General features: G+C 35.7%; 1 protein-coding gene across 1 annotated transcript; it reads left to right on the top strand.

The window, feature by feature from the left end:
- Positions 1-10,891: 10,891 nt before the first annotated feature.
- Positions 10,892-19,298, top strand: LOC119806347 (UDP-glucuronosyltransferase 2A2-like). Its single transcript, XM_038318051.1, is given in 3 exon segments — positions 10,892-11,609; positions 17,510-17,673; positions 19,281-19,298. Coding segments are annotated over 3 exon segments (900 nt in total).
- The last annotated feature ends 166 nt before the right edge of the window (positions 19,299-19,464 follow it).

Here is a 19,464-nt window from a genome sequence, read left to right as displayed (position 1 = left end):
TTATACATTCACCTTTAGTGATGCAGATATTAAATTCATGGACAATTAGTAACAAAATTATTCCATGAGATTGGAACAATTTTTTTACAGCAGTATTAGAACTGATCCTCAATTACAGTGGAGGACCTGATGAGAAGATGAGGCTGGGACCATGGAACAACGAAGTAGGGCAGCAGGTATGAAAATTTCCCAAGACCAATTCCTTAGAAAAGGTGATTATGCTGTTGCTGCACAAAGATGGTCTCTATATGATCAACACACCTTAGTCCTTTGCCATAGAACAGATTCAAATTCTTGGAACAAAGTTGAAAAATTAGAAAGATATCTGAGTCCTTTATCAAAGTTACACAGGAGCCTCCCCTCAAAAGGCATCACTGATATTTACAAAGATTTACTTCAACTGCACATAAGATAATAACAAATCGAGAATCTAGACAAATATTAATTACATCTTGGCTTTTGAAAACACTAATTTACAATGCAAAGGGTAACTAAGCCTTTGAAGACAAGATCAGAAACCACAGAAAAATGGATCTGAGACACAGTCAAGATTGATTCTCATAAGAATGATACTAGGATTTTAAAAAGTGATTTACAAAGGTTTAACAACATCAAAATGTCAGATGCTTAATTGTGGTATGTAAGGTTATCTAAAAAAGACTGTAGGCAGGGTGTTACTAGAAACAATGTTTTGTATCTAAAATAATCCATCCAGAAAGTCGCAGTCCTCTGGAATATATGAGAGGTACAGCAAAGGATGACATTGAACCAATGAATGTAGAACATCAAGGGACAGACAAGGTATATCTTTGCCAGCAAAAATTGCCTTTGGGGGCCTATCAGAGGCACAATGACATATTTGCCTCAATCATTCCCTGTCATCATAGGGGAAACTCTTCTAGAGGACAATTAAAGGACCAAATGCCCGTTGAAAAAAATATATATTGCTCTAGATAGGAAAACAGCTTTAAAAGTTAAAACAAAAATTTCAGAGAAACTATAAAAGGAATATTTTGAAAATTTTCTATAAATTGTCAAAAACTAAAGTTAACAATACAAATAAATGACCTTAAAATTGAGGTTTGGTAGCCACAGAGGCAGATTTAGCAATAATTGTGCCAAAATCATTGCATCCAAATTGGCTTCTTCAGGAGGTAAAAGTTCAGCTTCCAAGGATTGAAATTTTGTCTGAGTTAAAACAAAGCACAAGATGGGTCTAATTCATAGAGCCTGAAAGATAAGAGGAAAATAAAAAACCATATGTGGCCAAAGTAACAAAGAACTTGTTACAACAGTGAAAAAGAGTCAGAAAAAATATTAAGAGTTATTCCCTAGAGTGGTCACAGAGTTTTCAAATTGCACAAAAACTTGCCTCAATAATTGGTGACCTCTCCATAGAGCCAACAGCCCTACTTTTAAAATTGTTGTCTGCATGAAACAATGGCCTTTAACATAAAAAAATCTGCAGATATTAAAACAACTGGTACAGGAGCAGCTAAATGTTCAACATATTAAAAATCAACTAGTACTGAGAATTTTCCTATATTTCTTTATTTGTCATTAAAAAGAAATATGGAAAATAAAGAATGTTAACAGATTTGAGAGGGATAAATAAAATAATTCCAGCCGGATGGTGGTGGCACACGCCTTTAATCCCAGCACTCGGGAGGCAGAGGCAGGCGGATCTCTGTGAGTTCGAGGCCAGCCTGGTCTACAAGAGCTAGTTCCAGGACAGGCTAAAAAAGCTGCAGAGAAACCCTGTCTCGAAAAAACAAAAAAAGAAAAAAAAATAAAGTAATTCCATTGATGGGATTTCTAGAACCTGGAATTTCCCTGCCTTCTTTGTTACTTAAAGGATGGTCTATTACAGTGATTGATTTAAAAGACTGCTTGGTTACAAGTAGCTATTGTTTAATGAAGAGAAAAATATGTATAAACAATAGAGATTAGTTTCAGGATCTCATTCTGAAAAGAAAAAAAGGGTATAGAAATTATAGAAATAAAAAGATAGATTACTGAACCTATTTTCAAACTAAAAGAGCAACTACTAGTCTTAAATGTTTTACATTGTTATGGATTTTTGTATATTGATACAAATTTAGTTATATTTTATACTGCATATGTGTTTTTGTTTTGACTTAGATACTTTTGTTAGTAAAACAAAATTAATGTAATTACCCTTATACTGTATATCTGTTCCTATTTTACTTATGGTATTAACTATACAGCTCATAGTTATATAGTTTGTTTAATTATGCATTATGAAGTTTTAGTCCCTAAAAGCAATTTAGGACAATAAAGAAACACAGGCTAATAGTTACCCATTGCTCTCAAACTTATAATCATGTTAGTTAGGTTTTTAATGTAATGCAGAAATATATTTCAGATAGATGATCTGCAAACACTTCAAAGACAGACAGAATATGACATTTAAAATATTTGAATAATTTAGACTTTTCTGAACATGCAAAACATCTACTACTGGCAACACATATTTATTCAGAAGAGAATGATGGACATTGAAAAATTCCATATGGAGTTTTCTTTCTTTGTGTAAAAACCCAGTGGAGGCTAACTGAGAAGCCAAGGACAATGGTGATGGGCTTGGATTCTACGGCGTGGACGGGCTCTGTGTGAGCCTTGTCAGTTTGGTTGCTCACCTTCCTGGACCTGGGGGGGAGTTGGGAGGACCTTGGACTTAACATAGAATAGGGAACCCTGATGGCTCCTTGGCCTGGAGAGGGAGGGAGTGTTGGAATGGGTGGAGGGGAGGGGAGAGAAGGGGGAGGAGGAGGGGAGGAGATGAAAATTTTTAATAAAAAAAAAACCTAGCCAATAGGGCAAGAAATTGCTTGCTACCAATATGCTGTCCATTGTGGAGAAGCACTACACAAAGAAAAGCCACTGTCAAATGTTGCTGAGACAGAGTAGGACAGTCCTTCAAAATTTCCTATTTCTGAAAAAACGTCTATAATGTGGGACTTGCAAGATTTTTTCACACTTTCATAATAAAATTCTAACAGAAATAGGACTGCAATGATTTGATTGTCATTGTGAGAAAAATATTCTTCCCTGAGTGTTAACAAACAGCAACATGCACTGATATTTTCAGTTTTAATTAAAGTAGAAGAGAATTTTAACAAAACTCTAAATATTAATTCAAATTCTTCATGAACAAAAAGTTTAAAAGTAAAGAAGAATGTCTCATTCAATCCAAAATGATGCTTCATATAAGAATGAGCAACAAAAAATGGGACAAAAATATTAATTTCAAGAGCACACTAGCAAGGGATCTTGAGGCAAATTTTGCTTATTTCATTATTATTAGGTCCAATAGTGATATGAGAGCTTCTTTATAGTAGAAAATGGGAAGAGTAACATGATGGTAGGTGTCTATGCATCTCTGAAGATTTTTTCAGAGTGTTGGGGCAAAAAAAAAACACACCCTGAATGGCACCATCCCATGGACAAGTTTCTTGATTTTATGAGGAAAATAGAATTAAGTCAGATGAGAATCAGATTTATCTTTTCATTTTTTTATCTATTTGATATGAGGAAACAATGTCAAGTTCCTGTGGTACAATGACAAGTCGCTGCTGTGATGGAACAATATTCACAAAATATGTGTCTAAATGGTTTTCCCTTCAATTTCTTAGTCAGACAATTGGCACTGTAACAAGAAGAGTCCCTAATACGTGGTGAACTTCACTTTAATAAAAAAAATTATTGACTTATTTTGACACATCCTAAAGGAAATAATTGACCAAAATGTAGAATACACTTTTTTTATCAGGATTTGTTAATATTGTATGGAGAAAACTTTCTTCATTGAATATATTTTGTTCAATTATTATCATTTTGTTACTCCAATTTGTTTACTCTTTTCTCCTGTTTGAATTTGTTCTCCACTTATTGGACCTGGTTCCACTGGTTAGAATAGAATATGAAAAGAAAGGAAAGGACAGGATAGGTTAGGATAGAATACATAGAATGGAATAGAATAATTTAATTTAGACCTATAAAACTTTCATTAAAATACTAGTCAATAAATTCTGCAATCTTACAAGCTTGCTTCTGCCCTAACACTACTGCTACTACTACTATGACTGATATGAAAACATGTCGGTGTTGTTGAGAGTCATAGAAATTTTCTTGGCTCTGATGTACTTTGTTTGAAACCTGTAGTCTCAGATGCTACCTGACTACCAAAAATGCTTACCAAATTCATTCTCAATTAGAAACATTCAATATCATGTGATACAGCCCAGGGCTCAACATCACCTTAGACTCAGGTGACCATTTATTAGCATTTCTAACTATTATGTTATATTTCACACAGATTTTTGCTGTGGAACAGAAGGAGAATGTTTAGGCAACCATATTGGTGAGATTTCATGGATGCATTTACCCTGTTGTATCTAGGGACAATGCCTAGCAGCAGGGGTCCTGAATCCCTTGCTCTTACAACCTTCCCACCTCCTCTTCTCTTATTTTCACTGAGGCTTAGTTGTAGAGTGTATTGCAGTTATATCAGTTGAGTATGGACTATCTCAACATAATAAACTCATGGACAACATCAAATTAAATGCCAAAAACACAAAACAAAGTCTACTAAAATTTTGTGTTTCTTTTCAGTGTTGTACTTGAAGCTCTAGCTAGAGCAATAAAACACAGGCAGGAAATTAAAAGACCACAAAAAGGAAAAAAAGTTAAATTATCCCTATTTGCAGATGATATCATAAGAGATCCCCAAAATTCCATCAGAAAATATAAAATGATCAATAGGTTCAGCATAAAAATATAAGTAGACATACAAATATAAGTTGCCATATATAGAATATAGTACCCACCAATAACAAGAATCTGAAAAAGAAATCATGGAAGACTATTATTCATAGTAGATTCAAAAATATATCAAAGAAACTTGACCTAGGAGCTGAAAGACTTCTTAATAAAAGATGTAAATATCTGACAGAAGATATAGAAAAAAACACTAGAAGATGAAAAGATTCCCCATGCCCATGGATCAGTAGAATTAATATTGTAAAAAAGACCATGCTACCAAGAGCAACTTACAGATTCAATGCAATCCTAATAAAAATCCCCATGACACTCTTTTCAGAAAAAGGAAAAACAAAACTAAATTAAAACTCATATGAAATCAAAAAAACCCTGAATAGCCAAAATAATCTTAAGCAAAATAGAATATGCTGAGGGATTACCATAGCAGACTCCAGAACTTTTTCATCCAATTTAAAATTAAGATAAAAATTTATCAGTTATTTAATATAGTTTTATTTGAACATTCTTAGATATTTTCTTTTAGGTTTTTGAAAACTTTGTAATTCTGTCTTTTAGCTATTCCTAATTTGCTGCATGAAGATTAATTACCCATGTTTTTGCTATGTCATTCACTATTCCTTAAGGAATATAGTTCTCTGGGGCTCTCTGATCTCTGAGATCTGTTTCTGGGATATCTTTTCTAGCTCTAAGAGACTGCTCCAAACAGTCTCTAGCTGAAAATAAAACAAGGGTCTCCATATTTCAAATATGACTGTTTAAACTTAAAACAGGTAAATTTTATGTTTATTTTTATGCTATTTTCAAAAAACGCCACCAAATTTTTGCAATATTTTAAAGAGAAAATAATACAGATATTGCATAACAGTGGAATATATAAAATCCATTATGCATTAATATAAGTTTTATGCTCTGACCACTACAAAACAAGCTGGAATTTGAAGGAGCATCTTTTGTATATTTAAGATAATATATTATATATAATTATATAGTATAGTATTATGTATAAAAATTAACTGAAAAATTTGAAATATCAACAAAACTATTTTAACTAAATGCTGTATTCAGATGTTTATTTGAACCATGTACTCATGGAGATTAATTGATTAATGTAAAAGAAATATTTGGAAATTAATAAGAAATTTTATCTATCCAAGTACCACTTTCATTATTAAATCAGACAGATTTGACAAAAAAAATTCTTCTCTTTCCATTTATGGAAATTTAACTTCATCATATAATACCTACAAATATCCATAAATAAAATGTACTTACTTTATTTTAATTTGTAATTGTGAAATATTTTGGTAGTATATGAAACTAGGGATCAAAATATATCAGAAGCCTAAGGCAATTCTCATGAAGATAAATTCTTTACCATCCAAGTAAAATTTCTGAACAAATAAATGCATGCATCTGTTGTTAACTAAATGCAGTATTTCTTTATCACTACATAATAAAATTATTTTACTGCCCAGCAAGGATCATTTAAAACTCAAAAACTGACACTGAAAATTTCATGTTTTAAACTCCCAAGTAATTTAGTGGTGCTGCCAATGACACTCTCTACGGACACCAATATGAGATATTTCACACTCTCATCTGGCTTCTGTGATTCAAAACTGAATTGGCTGCAAAGTACTACAGCATTCTCCAAACTGAAGCTGCCTCCTCAGAAATTATAAAAGTCACAATTCAAACAGTGCATCATTCCCAGCTTTTCTTTCTCCCTTTTTGTGGTCCTTCAGTTACTAAAGAACCTGGAATTTAAAGATTCAAAAGTAACTGATTGTGAATTAATGTAGCATGCTAAATGTCCATATTTCAGCTTTGGTTTTATTCTCTTGATTATATTATTTGTTTTCATGGCTCTGTTTAATAAATAGCATTGTAATGAGTCTGACATTGCAAAATTATATAACTACCTTTGCTGGGTTCAGACTGGTTCAGAACTTCAGGTGGTACCTCTAAACCCATCTCAAAAGCTAGATCACTAATTTAATCATTGGACTCTTTAATCTGCTAACATGGGAACTTTTATAGACTGTTAAAATCTTAAATAGTGTCATTCCTCTGAGAGAAGCAGCCTTCATGGTAGCTCTACAGAGACTGCTAACTTACAAAGTAATCTAACAAATTAGTTCTGTTGTCATTCATTTACACCAAGAAAAGTGAGGCTGAGAGGTCCAGATAATTCTCCAGCATCTTCAAACCTTCAAAGGATATAATGTTTTTGATTGGGGCTTACTGTACTTTTGGCTTCCTCTTGTGTAGTCTCCTACACAGAGGTAAAACAGACCCTGTTTCAACAGCCTTCAAGGAACTGTGTTTTGAATTGGATTAAATGTTGCATTATGTAGAAAAAGAAAAGCCTGTAACAAGGAGGTGAGAAGCAATTATAAATAACTCAGAGTAAAAGAGGCATCTTCTACACAATGTTTACTAGCTTACCCTACTATTCAATCAATTTAAACTTCTAAAAGTAGTTGTTGGGGGAAATAGCTAATAAATAGAAGGTTTTTCAGCTTTCTTCCTAAATGTGAATGATAATGAATGTTTGGCAGTTGAGTCAATAAAGTTATGAATATACTCCAAGTTGGATGACTTTGTCATATTAGTTTCAGGACTCAATTACAGTTCTCAATGAAGTGAAGGAAATAATGTTTGACATCCAATGTTGGAGAATCTAAAAAGATAATGTATACAGATAGCTTATATTGAGGACACATGATTTTATGAAGTGGATCTGGCATCACAGAACACACGCACACATTTTATAACTTCTTTACATTACACTTGGGTTAGATTTCATTTCTACCCACACTATAATCAAGTTGATACATATCAAGTTCAATTATGTAAGTTCCTTCTTTGTTGTAAGAGGAGCGGCGGGCTGCATTCCTACCTGGCTCCCTGCTGCCCGGCTAGCGTTATCCAAAATAATTACACAGAAACTATTCATTTAAACACTGCCTGGCTCAATAGTTCAAGCCTCTTATTGGATAACTCTTACATCTTGATATATCCCATTCTTATAATCTGTATCACCCTCCTACTTCATTTACCCTTTTTCTGTTTAAACAAAAAAGAAAGGCTTTCACTTTAACATAGTAAAATAACATATAACAAAACAGTTATCAAGCAAGAATTATAGTTATAATATTTATATTTATTTTATCTTTTATCTTAACTATGAAAAACTATAACTATCTATCTATTCTTCAACTCCATCAAAGACTCCAGAAGTATATAATATTCCTAAGTAAACAAGAAGTAAGCAACTTCCAAAACTCTAGAAATGATAGAGACATATCGCTGCCTGGACAGTCACCCAAAGTTCCTCTGTACCATTGGGGAATCAATCTTTGGCCTACAGGCCCATAGGATCCAGCAGACTTTTTCATGAAGCAGGAAATTTCAAGTGACAGTTCAGTCACTTTTTTTCTGTATCATGCAGAATGTCTCACAGACTCTCTTATGAATCAGGTCCCCTGAAAGACCATCTCACATTTAGGCAAGTTCAGCAGTCCTCTCTCTGCAGTTTCTTTGTATCCAGTTTATGCAACAGTCCAGGCAAGAGCAGTTTCTTGCACAAATGGCTAACCAACTACATAAAGAGCCTCTTCAATGCCCATCTTTCTCTTGAAGTAGGTGGTGCTGCCAGGAGCAGATGTGTCTCAGTGTCATGAAAAGCCCTAAGTTATTAAAACATGAAATGCCATATTCTGTAGTCTTTGAAAGATATGAAGAATGCCTATCTAACTGAAAATATACCTCTATATATCTAGAAAATCTAACTACATGACTACAAGTTTGACTTATTGATGATTATCTATTAACCTATATTTCTTCATTGTACATTACCATTTTAAATGAACTACACAATCACAATACCTTAATCAACATCAGAAATACATATACATATAACAAAATTGACCTTAAAATCCATACTAATGCAAATTATTCTTATCTATAGCATATCCCCTTTAAATGTAAAAGAACATTTACACAAATATCTGGGAATATGGATGTAGTTATTTCTCTTCAAATTTCTTCCTGCTGTATGGGGGTGCTGTTAATTATGTCTTTTATGGTATATATTGTGTGTCAGGTTTATCTCAGTTGGCAGTTGAGTGAAGTAATTTTTTGAGGGTGTTCACAGCAACTTTTCAGAAGGGTGTGGTCTATCATATTATATTGGGATAGAAGCAATCCACAGGGTCTTATCCTCTGTAAATCAAAAGAATATCTTTTCCAAAGCATCATATCCTTAGATCCAAATTCTGAAGTCAAGATAGATTTATAATACACATGTTGGATTAGCTTAGCAGACCACACAATGAAATGTCTCTCTGTATTTAGCTCCTTCACAGTCAAAAAACTGAAAGAAAATACAATATACAGAATCCAAACTCTCTGTGAAGTTTCCATTTTTACATGGCTTATTTTCCTTTATTTCTTTAATCTATCACTATCTGTACTCTGTCTCTTTATAGTCTTTACCCTTTTTTTAAGGCATTAACTTTATTCTCTATATTCTTTTTCTTCTTTCTCCCAAGGTTATGTATGTCTAATACCATGACCCATTTAGAGGTCTTTTATGTCTCAATCTCTCCTGTTGTAAATCTGTAATTCTTGACTGTCCAGGAGCACTTCTTAAAATGCTAAGCACTTCTTAAAAACTTAAGTTGCACCATATAGAGGTAATATGGTACCAACTGTTTACTGCCCATTATAAACCTTAACTGTGCTGTTATTATGATAATTACAATAATTCCTGCCTGAAATCAGCACAGTTCAGCATGGCAGATTGCTTCTGTCTCAGAGCCATTTGGTGCCCCTGACGTATGCACAGTTCCAAGCACACAGCAGCGAATCCACATTGCCATCAAGCAAGCTGTAGCAATTTACTTACAAAACCCCATTCAAATGCTCTGTCTCCCAAAGGAGCCAGAGGTCACATTAGGAGCATAGCCCAAAAGCCTGCATTTTAAAACTGCATGGCTTTTTTTTTTCCCGGCCTCCAGGTAGGAGCCACACTCAGCACTTTAACTCTGAGAATGAGTTTTTTATCTGACTTACAGCCAAATCTGCCATGCAGAGCACTGTACAGCCTGGAAACATCTCTCTGTATGGTGGCAGAAATCCATCATGCTCTCCCTCTGAGCAAGCCTGATTTAGCTATCTTCCAAGGCAGGAAGAGCTGAGTCAAGGGCATGGTCTCAGCTACTTTGTTCCCAACGAGAGTGGGCCCTCAAATGCTCCATAGCCGGGAGTTTGCACCAGTGGATGGACTCAGGAAGCCTTGTTTTAAAATGGTGCAGCTTTTTTTTTTTTTTTTTTTTTTTAATAAGGCTGCTGAGTCAGGAAATTCTTTCTGCGGCACGCCACCCACAAACAGCAAAAAGCTGTGTTAAACTCTCTTTTTTCTGCATTTAAAATTAGGCTCTCTCAGGTTTTTAAGTGTATTTAATTGGCCACGTTGGGCCACCAATCTGTTGTAAAAAGAGCAGTAGTTCACTTCCCATTTGTTTAAACAGAAAAAGGGGAAATGGTGTAGGAGGGACTTCTGGTGTAGGAGGATCTTCTTTCTATGTGTTGCTTTCATTGGTCAAATAAAGAAACTGCCTTGGCTTTTTGATAGGGCAGAATTTAGATAGGTGGAGTAGACCGAACAGAATGCTGGGAGAAAGAAGAAGAGTCAGGCAGACACCATGGCTCTTCTCTCTGAGACAGACACTGGTTAAACTCATGCCGGTAAGCCACAGTCAAGTGGCAATACACATTAATGGAGATGGGTTAATGAACATGTGAGAGTTAGCCAATAAGAGGCTAGAACTAATGGGCCAGGCAGTGTTTAAATGAATACAGTTTCCATGTAATTATTTTTGGTACAGCTAGATGGGCAGCAGGAAGCAACCCATTGCTCTTTTTACACTTCTTAATTTATATAGCAGTTGATATATGAATGGGTGTAACTAGACTATCATATTTAATATTATTTTTACCTGAAATATTCTTAAATACATTGAACTTTTCTTTTTGATCTTAAAAGACCCGCAGTAGCCAGTTTCCCACAGTGGATTCCACCATGATTAAGAAGTTTTCCCAGCTCTAAGTTTTTCATTTGGCTCTGACTGAAGTTGTCCTCAGCGGGAATGTGCTAATTTGGCCTACAGATGGCAGCCATTGGTTAAATATTAAAATCCTCCTTGAAGAATTGATTCAACGAAATCACAGTGTGACTGTACTGGCTACATCAGAAACGTTATTCATCAACTCCAGTCCTGATGACTTTATGCACTTTGAAGAGATTCCAGTTTCCTACAAGAAAAGCAATATAGATGAAATAATTAAACACATGATCGCCCTGTGGCTAGACCACAGGCCAACACCTCTCACCATGTGGACATTCTACAAAGAACTAGGAAAGCTCCTCGAGACTTTCTATCAAGTAAACATTCAGATCTGTAATGGTGTACTAAACAATCCCACACTAATGTCAAGACTTCAGAACCGTGGCTTTGATGTGTTAATAGCCAACCCAGTAACAATTTGTGGCGACCTGGTTGCTCTGAAATTGGGAATACCGTTTGTGTATACATTGCGCTTCTCTCCAGCCTTTACAGTGGAGAGGCACTGTGGGAAAATCCCAGCACCTATTTCTTATGTACCTGCAGCCCTGTCAGAGCTCACTGACCAGATGTCCTTTGGTGAAAGGGTTAAGAACACCATATCTTATCCTCTGCAGGACTATATATTTCAGTCCTACTGGGGAAGATGGGATTCATACTACAGCAGAGTTCTAGGTGAGTCTCAACATCTGTGTCATGATGACCGCAGGTGCCTTCATTCTTACTCATTCAGCTAAAGTTATCCACCTGCTGGATGAGCCACAATTGAGTGAATGTACATGGTATGTCTCTACAAGTCTTTAATTACTTTTTTGTTTAAGAAAAGTCTTCAAAGAATGTTGTAGTGGTATCGATTTGTATGCAGTTTTCATCCACTGGAGAGTAAATATTCTTATTTAGTCAGTAGCTTAACAATATTCAAAGAAACATCCAAGCATCAACAAATCCCCATTTAGTAATGTAAATTATGACATACCCACACAATCAAATAGAAAATATTGTGATAACATATAATCTCTCCATTCTCCAGTCTGTCTTTATCTGCAAAAAATACATTAGAAAACATAAAAGTCTATCATTGGAAAACCGACGTTTACATTCTAGTCTGCTATTTGCCCTTAACATCTCAGGAGGGCTAGCCATCTCTACTCACGATGCATCTCCATCCCCTGTGTTTCTAAAGCCTTTTTGCCTTAAAGTTTCCTTATGAAAATCAGTCAGATAAAATAATGTCAACTGAGAAAGCCAGTTCTAGATGGTTGTTTATATTATTCTCTTCCTGATGCTCATGAGCTTACCTTCCACATTTTCTTTCTTTCCTGATGGCTTTTCTCCAGATTTGTTAGTACTCAGGGGGATTAATTAGTTCACAGGTTAATACTGAATGCTGCCAGTGGCATTTTCTTTCAGAAATTAGGTGTAAAACATTATCTTCTTACACACTTTTCGCTCTTTTCTATCTCCCTCTATTCTTTTCTTTTTCTTCCTTACCTCTTGTTTCATTTGCATAAAGTAATATTTACTGAGCATAAAATAGGCACCTAATAATTTCCTACAAATTAGAAATATAATGTTTACAGCTTACAGTCAAAATTACATAATATGTAATATTATATACAAATAAGCATTCAAGGCTGAACATACTTTAGACTATACTCTTCATTACCTCTTCAATGTCAGAGCCATAATTGCATTTCCATGACGATCAGTACCTAAAATTAATTAATACAGATCTGCAAAAGAAGGGGTAACACCATAGCTTTGTGTGTAAAGTATCTACTGTGCAAGCATGAGAACTTGAGTTCAATACCCAGAACATATATTGAAAACAAACAACAATGATGACAAATAAACAAAACCAGCAGTTCATGGTTGTGCATACTTGCAATACCGGTTCCCTGGAGTACTGCTGGTCACCCAGCCTATTTCATTTGGCAAGTTATTGAGAGACCCCATACCACCACTGACATCAAAAAGTAAACAGCACCTGAGAAATGACATCTGAGGTTGACCTCATGTATATGTACACAGACAGACGTAGAAGAGCAGTACATGACTTCACGTGTACATAGAGAGAGGTAAGCGGAGGCAATGGTGACCTCATATGCACATACATAGAGAGGCAAGCAGAGACAACAAGGCTTTATATGTACATACACAGAGATACATAGAGAAGTAGAGGATGACTACAAGAAAAGTCATCATTTGGACATTATAGGACACCTACACTTATGAGCTCACTGTGATTCCAACAATATGGGCAAAGCCTGTGCTAGCCAAAGATGTACCGAATCTGAGTTGCTGGCAGGAGCTAGTCATGAAACCCCAGCCACAATCCGGAGCTATTGGCAATTGCTGGCTGCTAGAAAAGGGAGTTTTCTCTGAGAGTGTAATAACTCTACAAGTTCCACTGGAATACAATGCCTTAATGTAAGTGTATTAAATCAACACAAATTTATCTTGAAGGATTTAAAAACAAAAAAGGACAAAATGTTGGGTGAGTGTGGAAGAGGATGGATCTGGAAAGAGTTTGGAAAAGGGTAAAAATGATCAAGGCAGATTACATGAAACTTTCAAAGAACACACACACACACACACACACACACATACACACACACACACACACACACACACACACACACACACACACACACACACACGCTAGGTGGGAGGTTACTGGAGCCCAGAAGATTAATGTGCATTTTTATATCTTTAGATGTAGTAAACTTATAAGTTCTAGTCTTTCTTGAATAACTAAATGTTTTTGGCACAAACCATATGGGGTTAGTTGAAAATATTTCCAAAACTGCTCTTGCCCTATTTCGGAAAAGTAAAATTTAAAAAGAAAAAAAATTCAAAGCATGTGGCCTCTGGTATGACCTATGTCTTTCCTCTTAAAGTCATAAAAATAGTACAATGCTCATGACAGCCTTTGTAAATAGAAATTTCCCAGCTTCTTACTTTACCTGATAACGATCTAGATTTACAAATCCGACCATTTGAGAAGTTGTTTGCTAAATACTTAAGTCCATTGTTTTCCTCAAGTTACCAAACTTCTTATTCTTTCTTCTGTGTGTACCTGTGCCATGGTGTGCAGGTGGAGGTTGTAAAGCAACAGTTTGTGTAGGGCATCTTCCCCTCTGCCAAGCAAGTGCTGGGGACTGAATTCTTGTCCTTTAGCTTGGTGGCAAGTACCTTTGCCCACTGAGCCATATCACTAAACATCCCTGAACAGGAAATATTTAAGTAGGAGTACAATGTCCCAAACTGGTACTATGTAATAACTTCCCTTAGCAATTAGGTAATTTTGCAGTGTTATCAATACCCAGTGTGAATAAGCTGATAGTGGAAGAAAAGAACTGCATTATTTTTATATTATTATTCTGAACATAAGAGGTTTCGTAAAGTATTCACTTCCTACAGTTTCCATTATAATGTTATTCTTCTATTCCCTATGGGGAAAAGTGGAGTTAAGTTTGACTGTGGTTAGAGACTACACATCTGTTTTCAGGGGACAGAATTGAGCACAAAGACGTAGCCTAGTGAACCCATTCATAATCCTATATTGTGTGTCAGAGGGATTGGAGATCTTAAGGCTGAAGTGGTTAGTCTTTTTATACACCTAACGGACAAGGGAGCAGGAGTGTCAGGAGTATGACACGCATGATTGTGAATTTCCAGGAGTGCGTGTGGCAATTCTTCTTCCTTATGCTGATCTTTGTTCCTTGTCTTCTAGAGTGACTGCTTTCCCCTCTGCAAACATTATAGTCATGATGATTCTGTGCTTTGATATAGATAACCAGAAGCCCATCACCCCAGAACCAATGTGGCTTCCTGAAATCAAATTTTATTCTCCAAAAGTTAACTAACTAAACTTATACACTTAATTTATTACTTAGCAAATAAATTTTGTCATGGCAACAGATTATATCACAAAACATTAGTTTAAAGAATGGAAGGTTTTTACTTTTATAAGAAATCAAGTCATCTTTAAATTTTAGTATCAAATTATTTATCTTATACTTAAATCACATCTTTAATTTCTTTGTGCATTGTTTTTTTTTTATTTTTTAGACTGGTAATTAGTTTATTTGGATAGGTTTTGTTAACGAATCATTAGATATGTTGATTACCTTAAAAATACTTCCACAAATGAAAATAATCACAAAGGGGATGATGAGATTGCTTAGTCAGTGATGGGATAGCTTTATGAGTATGAGGGTTTGATACAGATCCTCCAATACACACTCCTATTATCGTAGCACTAGAGGCAGAGACAGTTGGATCCATGGAGGTTTTTTTTTTTTTTTTTTTTGCGAGACAGGGTTTCTCTGCAGCTTTTTTAGAGCCTGTCCTGGAACTAGCTCTTGTAGACCAGGCTGGCCTTGAACTCACAGAGATCCACCTGCCTCTGCCTCCCGAGTGCTGGGATTAAAGGCGTGCACCACCACCGCCCGGCCGGATCCATGGAGTTTTTTAGGACACAAAAACAATTTGAATGTCTGCTGGTAAATCATAGGCACATATGCTTATGGATTATGTCTCAAAATTATGATCTGTTTTTCATTAAATATAGTATACACATATGTATATGCTTGTGCCTGTTGTATTTCTAAATACATAAATACAGTATGCTTGATCTGTATAATGTTACTTGAATATGTGTTCAGGGCTGACAGCTTGGTAGAGGATTACCACTTATGCCACTGGAATCCTCCTCTCTGGGAAAGACTATTTCTGCTACTTTCAGCATTACCAACAGTTCTTTGTGTATGGTTGAGGCCTCCAGGTCTTTCCCCTATCCACTTAGGCATGTCTATGGTTGTTGTCCGTGTTCAGCTGACGAGTGAGTACTCTTGTTGATAAGACTTACACTGCAGCTTTCTGATATTACTAGGAACTGCAATTTCACAGCAAACTCCCTCATCCTTTGGCTCATACGATGTTTCTGAATTAAATCTTAGTACATTAAAAGTATGAGTTACTAAATTATTTACTAACAAGCATAAATATTTAATCAAATTTTTTTATTGTTATGGGCTTCATATTTATAACCATGAATCACTGCTTGGGTGTGTGTGGGTATATGTGTGCATGCCTATGGTGCTATGTGTGGATGTGTGTGAAGGCTGGAGGGCATTGACTGTTCTCTCTTAACAATCTCACCATAATTATTAAGACTGATTTTCAATGGAATTCAATTCTGATTTGGCTAGTCTGGTTATAAAATTAATTCTAGGTATTCATTTCTCTGTAAATCCACAGAACTGAGATTACAGGCTTGGGCTACTGACAGCTTTTTATTGACCTCTAAGAATACAAGTCCAGAGAATCTTGCTGTGGGACAAATATGATACCAACTGTGTCATCTCCAAGATCCATGTATGGCTGCTTTCACATTAATTTCATCAACTATTGTAATTGTTATATTAATCATTTAAAATTCTCCTCATGAAATTATCTTAAAGGCTAGAAGTACTCATAAGGTAAAGCAAGCAAGGGATATAAACACTCTGATGGTGGAGGTGTGAGATGGTTTTAATGCACTGCCTGGAAACTCCAAGCTCAGTATCCTTGAGCAATGATTATTTGCTACATAGCTATATGATTAGGCTGTGTGGGTCCATGCGTGTTTCAAACCAATGCTAAATTGTGACCATTGAAAGTCATATCTACCCTGCTTGCACAAGATCAACAGGTTTATGTAAATAGATTTTCATCGTGTATTTATTTTCTCACTTTCAGAAAATGTTTTCTTTTTAGTTAATATTAGTAATTTATAATATAGATGTCTTCTCTAAAAGGCTCTTGAAAGTAGTATGTAATATTTTTCTAGTTGCATTATTTATTTATTTATTTATTTATTGGTTTTTCAAGACAGAGTTTCTCTGTAGCTTTGGAGCCTGATCTGGAACTTGCTTTGTAGACCAGGCTATCCTCAAACTCACAGAGATCCACCTGCCTCTACCCCTTGAGTGCTGGGATTAAAGGCATACATCACCACTGCCTGGCCCATTATTTTTTCTTAACGGTAAATGTTAAGAGAGGTATTGGCAACCCTATATTTGTATCTCACATCTCTAAGTTTATTGTATTGAGAGAATTAATCCAGATTTCCTGATTATGAAAATGGTGATAAATCATTTGCAAAATGGTACTCATCTAACATAATGCTGAAAGCAAGACTATGACCCTGTGCATAATAGAACTTTTTTCCTAGTTAGAGACTTTACAACAACTGAAGAGTGTCAAATAGTTTAGAGGATGCAAATAATCTCTCTACTGCTACTTACTGGAGAAAATGGATCTTTGTGGAATTCATCCGCAGTTATAACTACACTTATATTTTTATTGCTTTATTGTTTGGAGATAGTATTTGCATATTGTCTTTCTTTCACTTTCCCAGGTTTGGCTCTTTTTCATTTCTCGCCTTCTCTTTTAAAATATTGCCATGATAAGCATCCTAGAAGATGTAAGTTTTATTTCCAATAGCTAGTAAAGAAATGTAGGATACATTTTTACTTGGCAAACTTGAGTGCAAATTTTCTCCATGCAATATTATGTGTACTCTCCAGGAAGACCCACCACATTATGTGAGACTATGGGGAAAGCTGAGATTTGGCTGATGCGAACATATTGGGACTTTGAATTCCCTCGTCCATATTTACCTAATTTTGAGTTTGTGGGAGGACTGAACTGCAAACCTGCCAAGCCTTTACCTAAGGTAGGTCTCTGGAGGGTAAGACCTTAGGAGCTGCAAGACATGATAGTTGATTTTCCCTCTGAAGTTAACAGCTTTAATAGCCGAGATGCATTGCTGAGTAGCTCTAATGTGTTAGGAGAAATTATCGCTGTCATCACACTTGCTCTGTTTGAACTATATTGGGTCATTTGGACTTGAGAACGTGAGTTTCTATGACAACCTGTAATAGACAGAAGAGGAAGGAGAAAAATAGAGCACTCCAGACCTCTGCCTACAAAAATAGCCACTCTGAATAGAGAATATCAAGGCTCTTATAATGACCCGAAGAATGCCCCAGAAGAATCCCTCCTTAGGATATCTTCAGAAACATCTTCAGTATCTTATCTTGATGCCATTTAATTATTATGGATATTTAGTATTACAGATATTTTTCTTTGTTTATAGATTTGGTTACAAGTTATTATGGATAATAGGAAGAAAGCTAAACAATGGAGATTAGATTCAAAGGTTTTGTTTTGAAAGAAAAAAAAATGGAGGAAGTGCTGTGGGACAATGGTCTTATACCTTGTAAAGATTTGTCAGTATTGTTGGTTTAATAAAAACTAGGTGATTGGCTAGTCACCAGGAAGTGAGTAAAAGCTGGGTGACCAGAACAGGACAGTTCTGGGAAGAGGAAAGACTCAATGTGCAGTTGTCACCCAGACACAGAGGAAACAAGATGAGAATGCCTCATTGATAAGGGTACCAAGCTAAGTGGCTAACAGACAAGAATTATGATTTAATGTAAGTTATAAGAGTTAGTAAGTAGACTGGGTTAATTGGCCAATAAGAGGTTTTTTTGGTTTTTCGAGACAGGGTTTTCCTGTCGTTTCTAGAGTCTGTCCTGAAACTAGCTCTTGTAGACCAGGCTGGCCTCGAACTCAGAAATCCGCCTGCCTCTGCCTCCCGAGTGCTGGGATAAAAGGTGTGTGCCACTACCACCCTGCTCCAATAAGTTTATAATTAACATAGGCCTCTGTGTTACTTTGGGACTGAACGGCTGCTGGACTGAGTGGGACAGATACCTCTGTCAACAGACCTGGACTTACTGGTGGTTATGACACTGTCCTGCCAGTATTAGCTGCTCCTTTGAGTGGCACTTGGATAGGAGAGTGGGCCTAATTCTGGTTGTAAGTCGAGGCTGTCTCCATTGTAATGGGAACGGAGCTTAATTAGAGGTCAGTCATGATGAACAAGTATTAGCCTCCTAGCATCCTAAACATTGCTGGTCTCTAAGGTGCCTGGTTAACATACTACTTATCTTTGGGGGTATTTTAGAGACAGTGATCCTTTAGCTACATGTTATTTAGTGCATTCTAAGAAAATCTATTAGTAAATCTATTCTAGCATCAATTCTACTAAGTCAGGTGTCTTCTACATCAATATAAGGTTCTTAATTTAGACATTTGTCACATTCTCAGTAAATCTGGTAAACGAATAAATTTTATTATTGCAGCCAAAAATTATGAGTTTAAGTTGACAGAAAATGGAGAGTAGGAAAAACACAGTGATCTCAATATAAGTATTTATTTTTCAGAAGATGAAACATCTCATTATAAGTAGCGATTATAGATTGTGAACAATATGATTTTTATGTATTTTAGGGAAAAGCAGGAAAATAGAACACCATGATTTAAAGGTGCTAACAATTTTTATATATAGTTTTCCTATGGTAATATGTTGTCACAGTTCTGACTTCATCCTCTAATACTAGTGACATCAGAGAATCACAAGAGTTGGCTTTTATTTCTACATAAAATAATGAGTCTTCTCAGGATACACTAATCC

This window comes from Arvicola amphibius, chromosome 1 (assembly GCF_903992535.2).
Source record: "Arvicola amphibius chromosome 1, mArvAmp1.2, whole genome shotgun sequence".
In the NCBI taxonomy this organism is placed as follows: domain Eukaryota; kingdom Metazoa; phylum Chordata; class Mammalia; order Rodentia; family Cricetidae; genus Arvicola; species Arvicola amphibius.
Note: the sequence above shows the minus strand (reverse complement) of the source record. Positions and strands in the feature narration are given on the sequence as shown.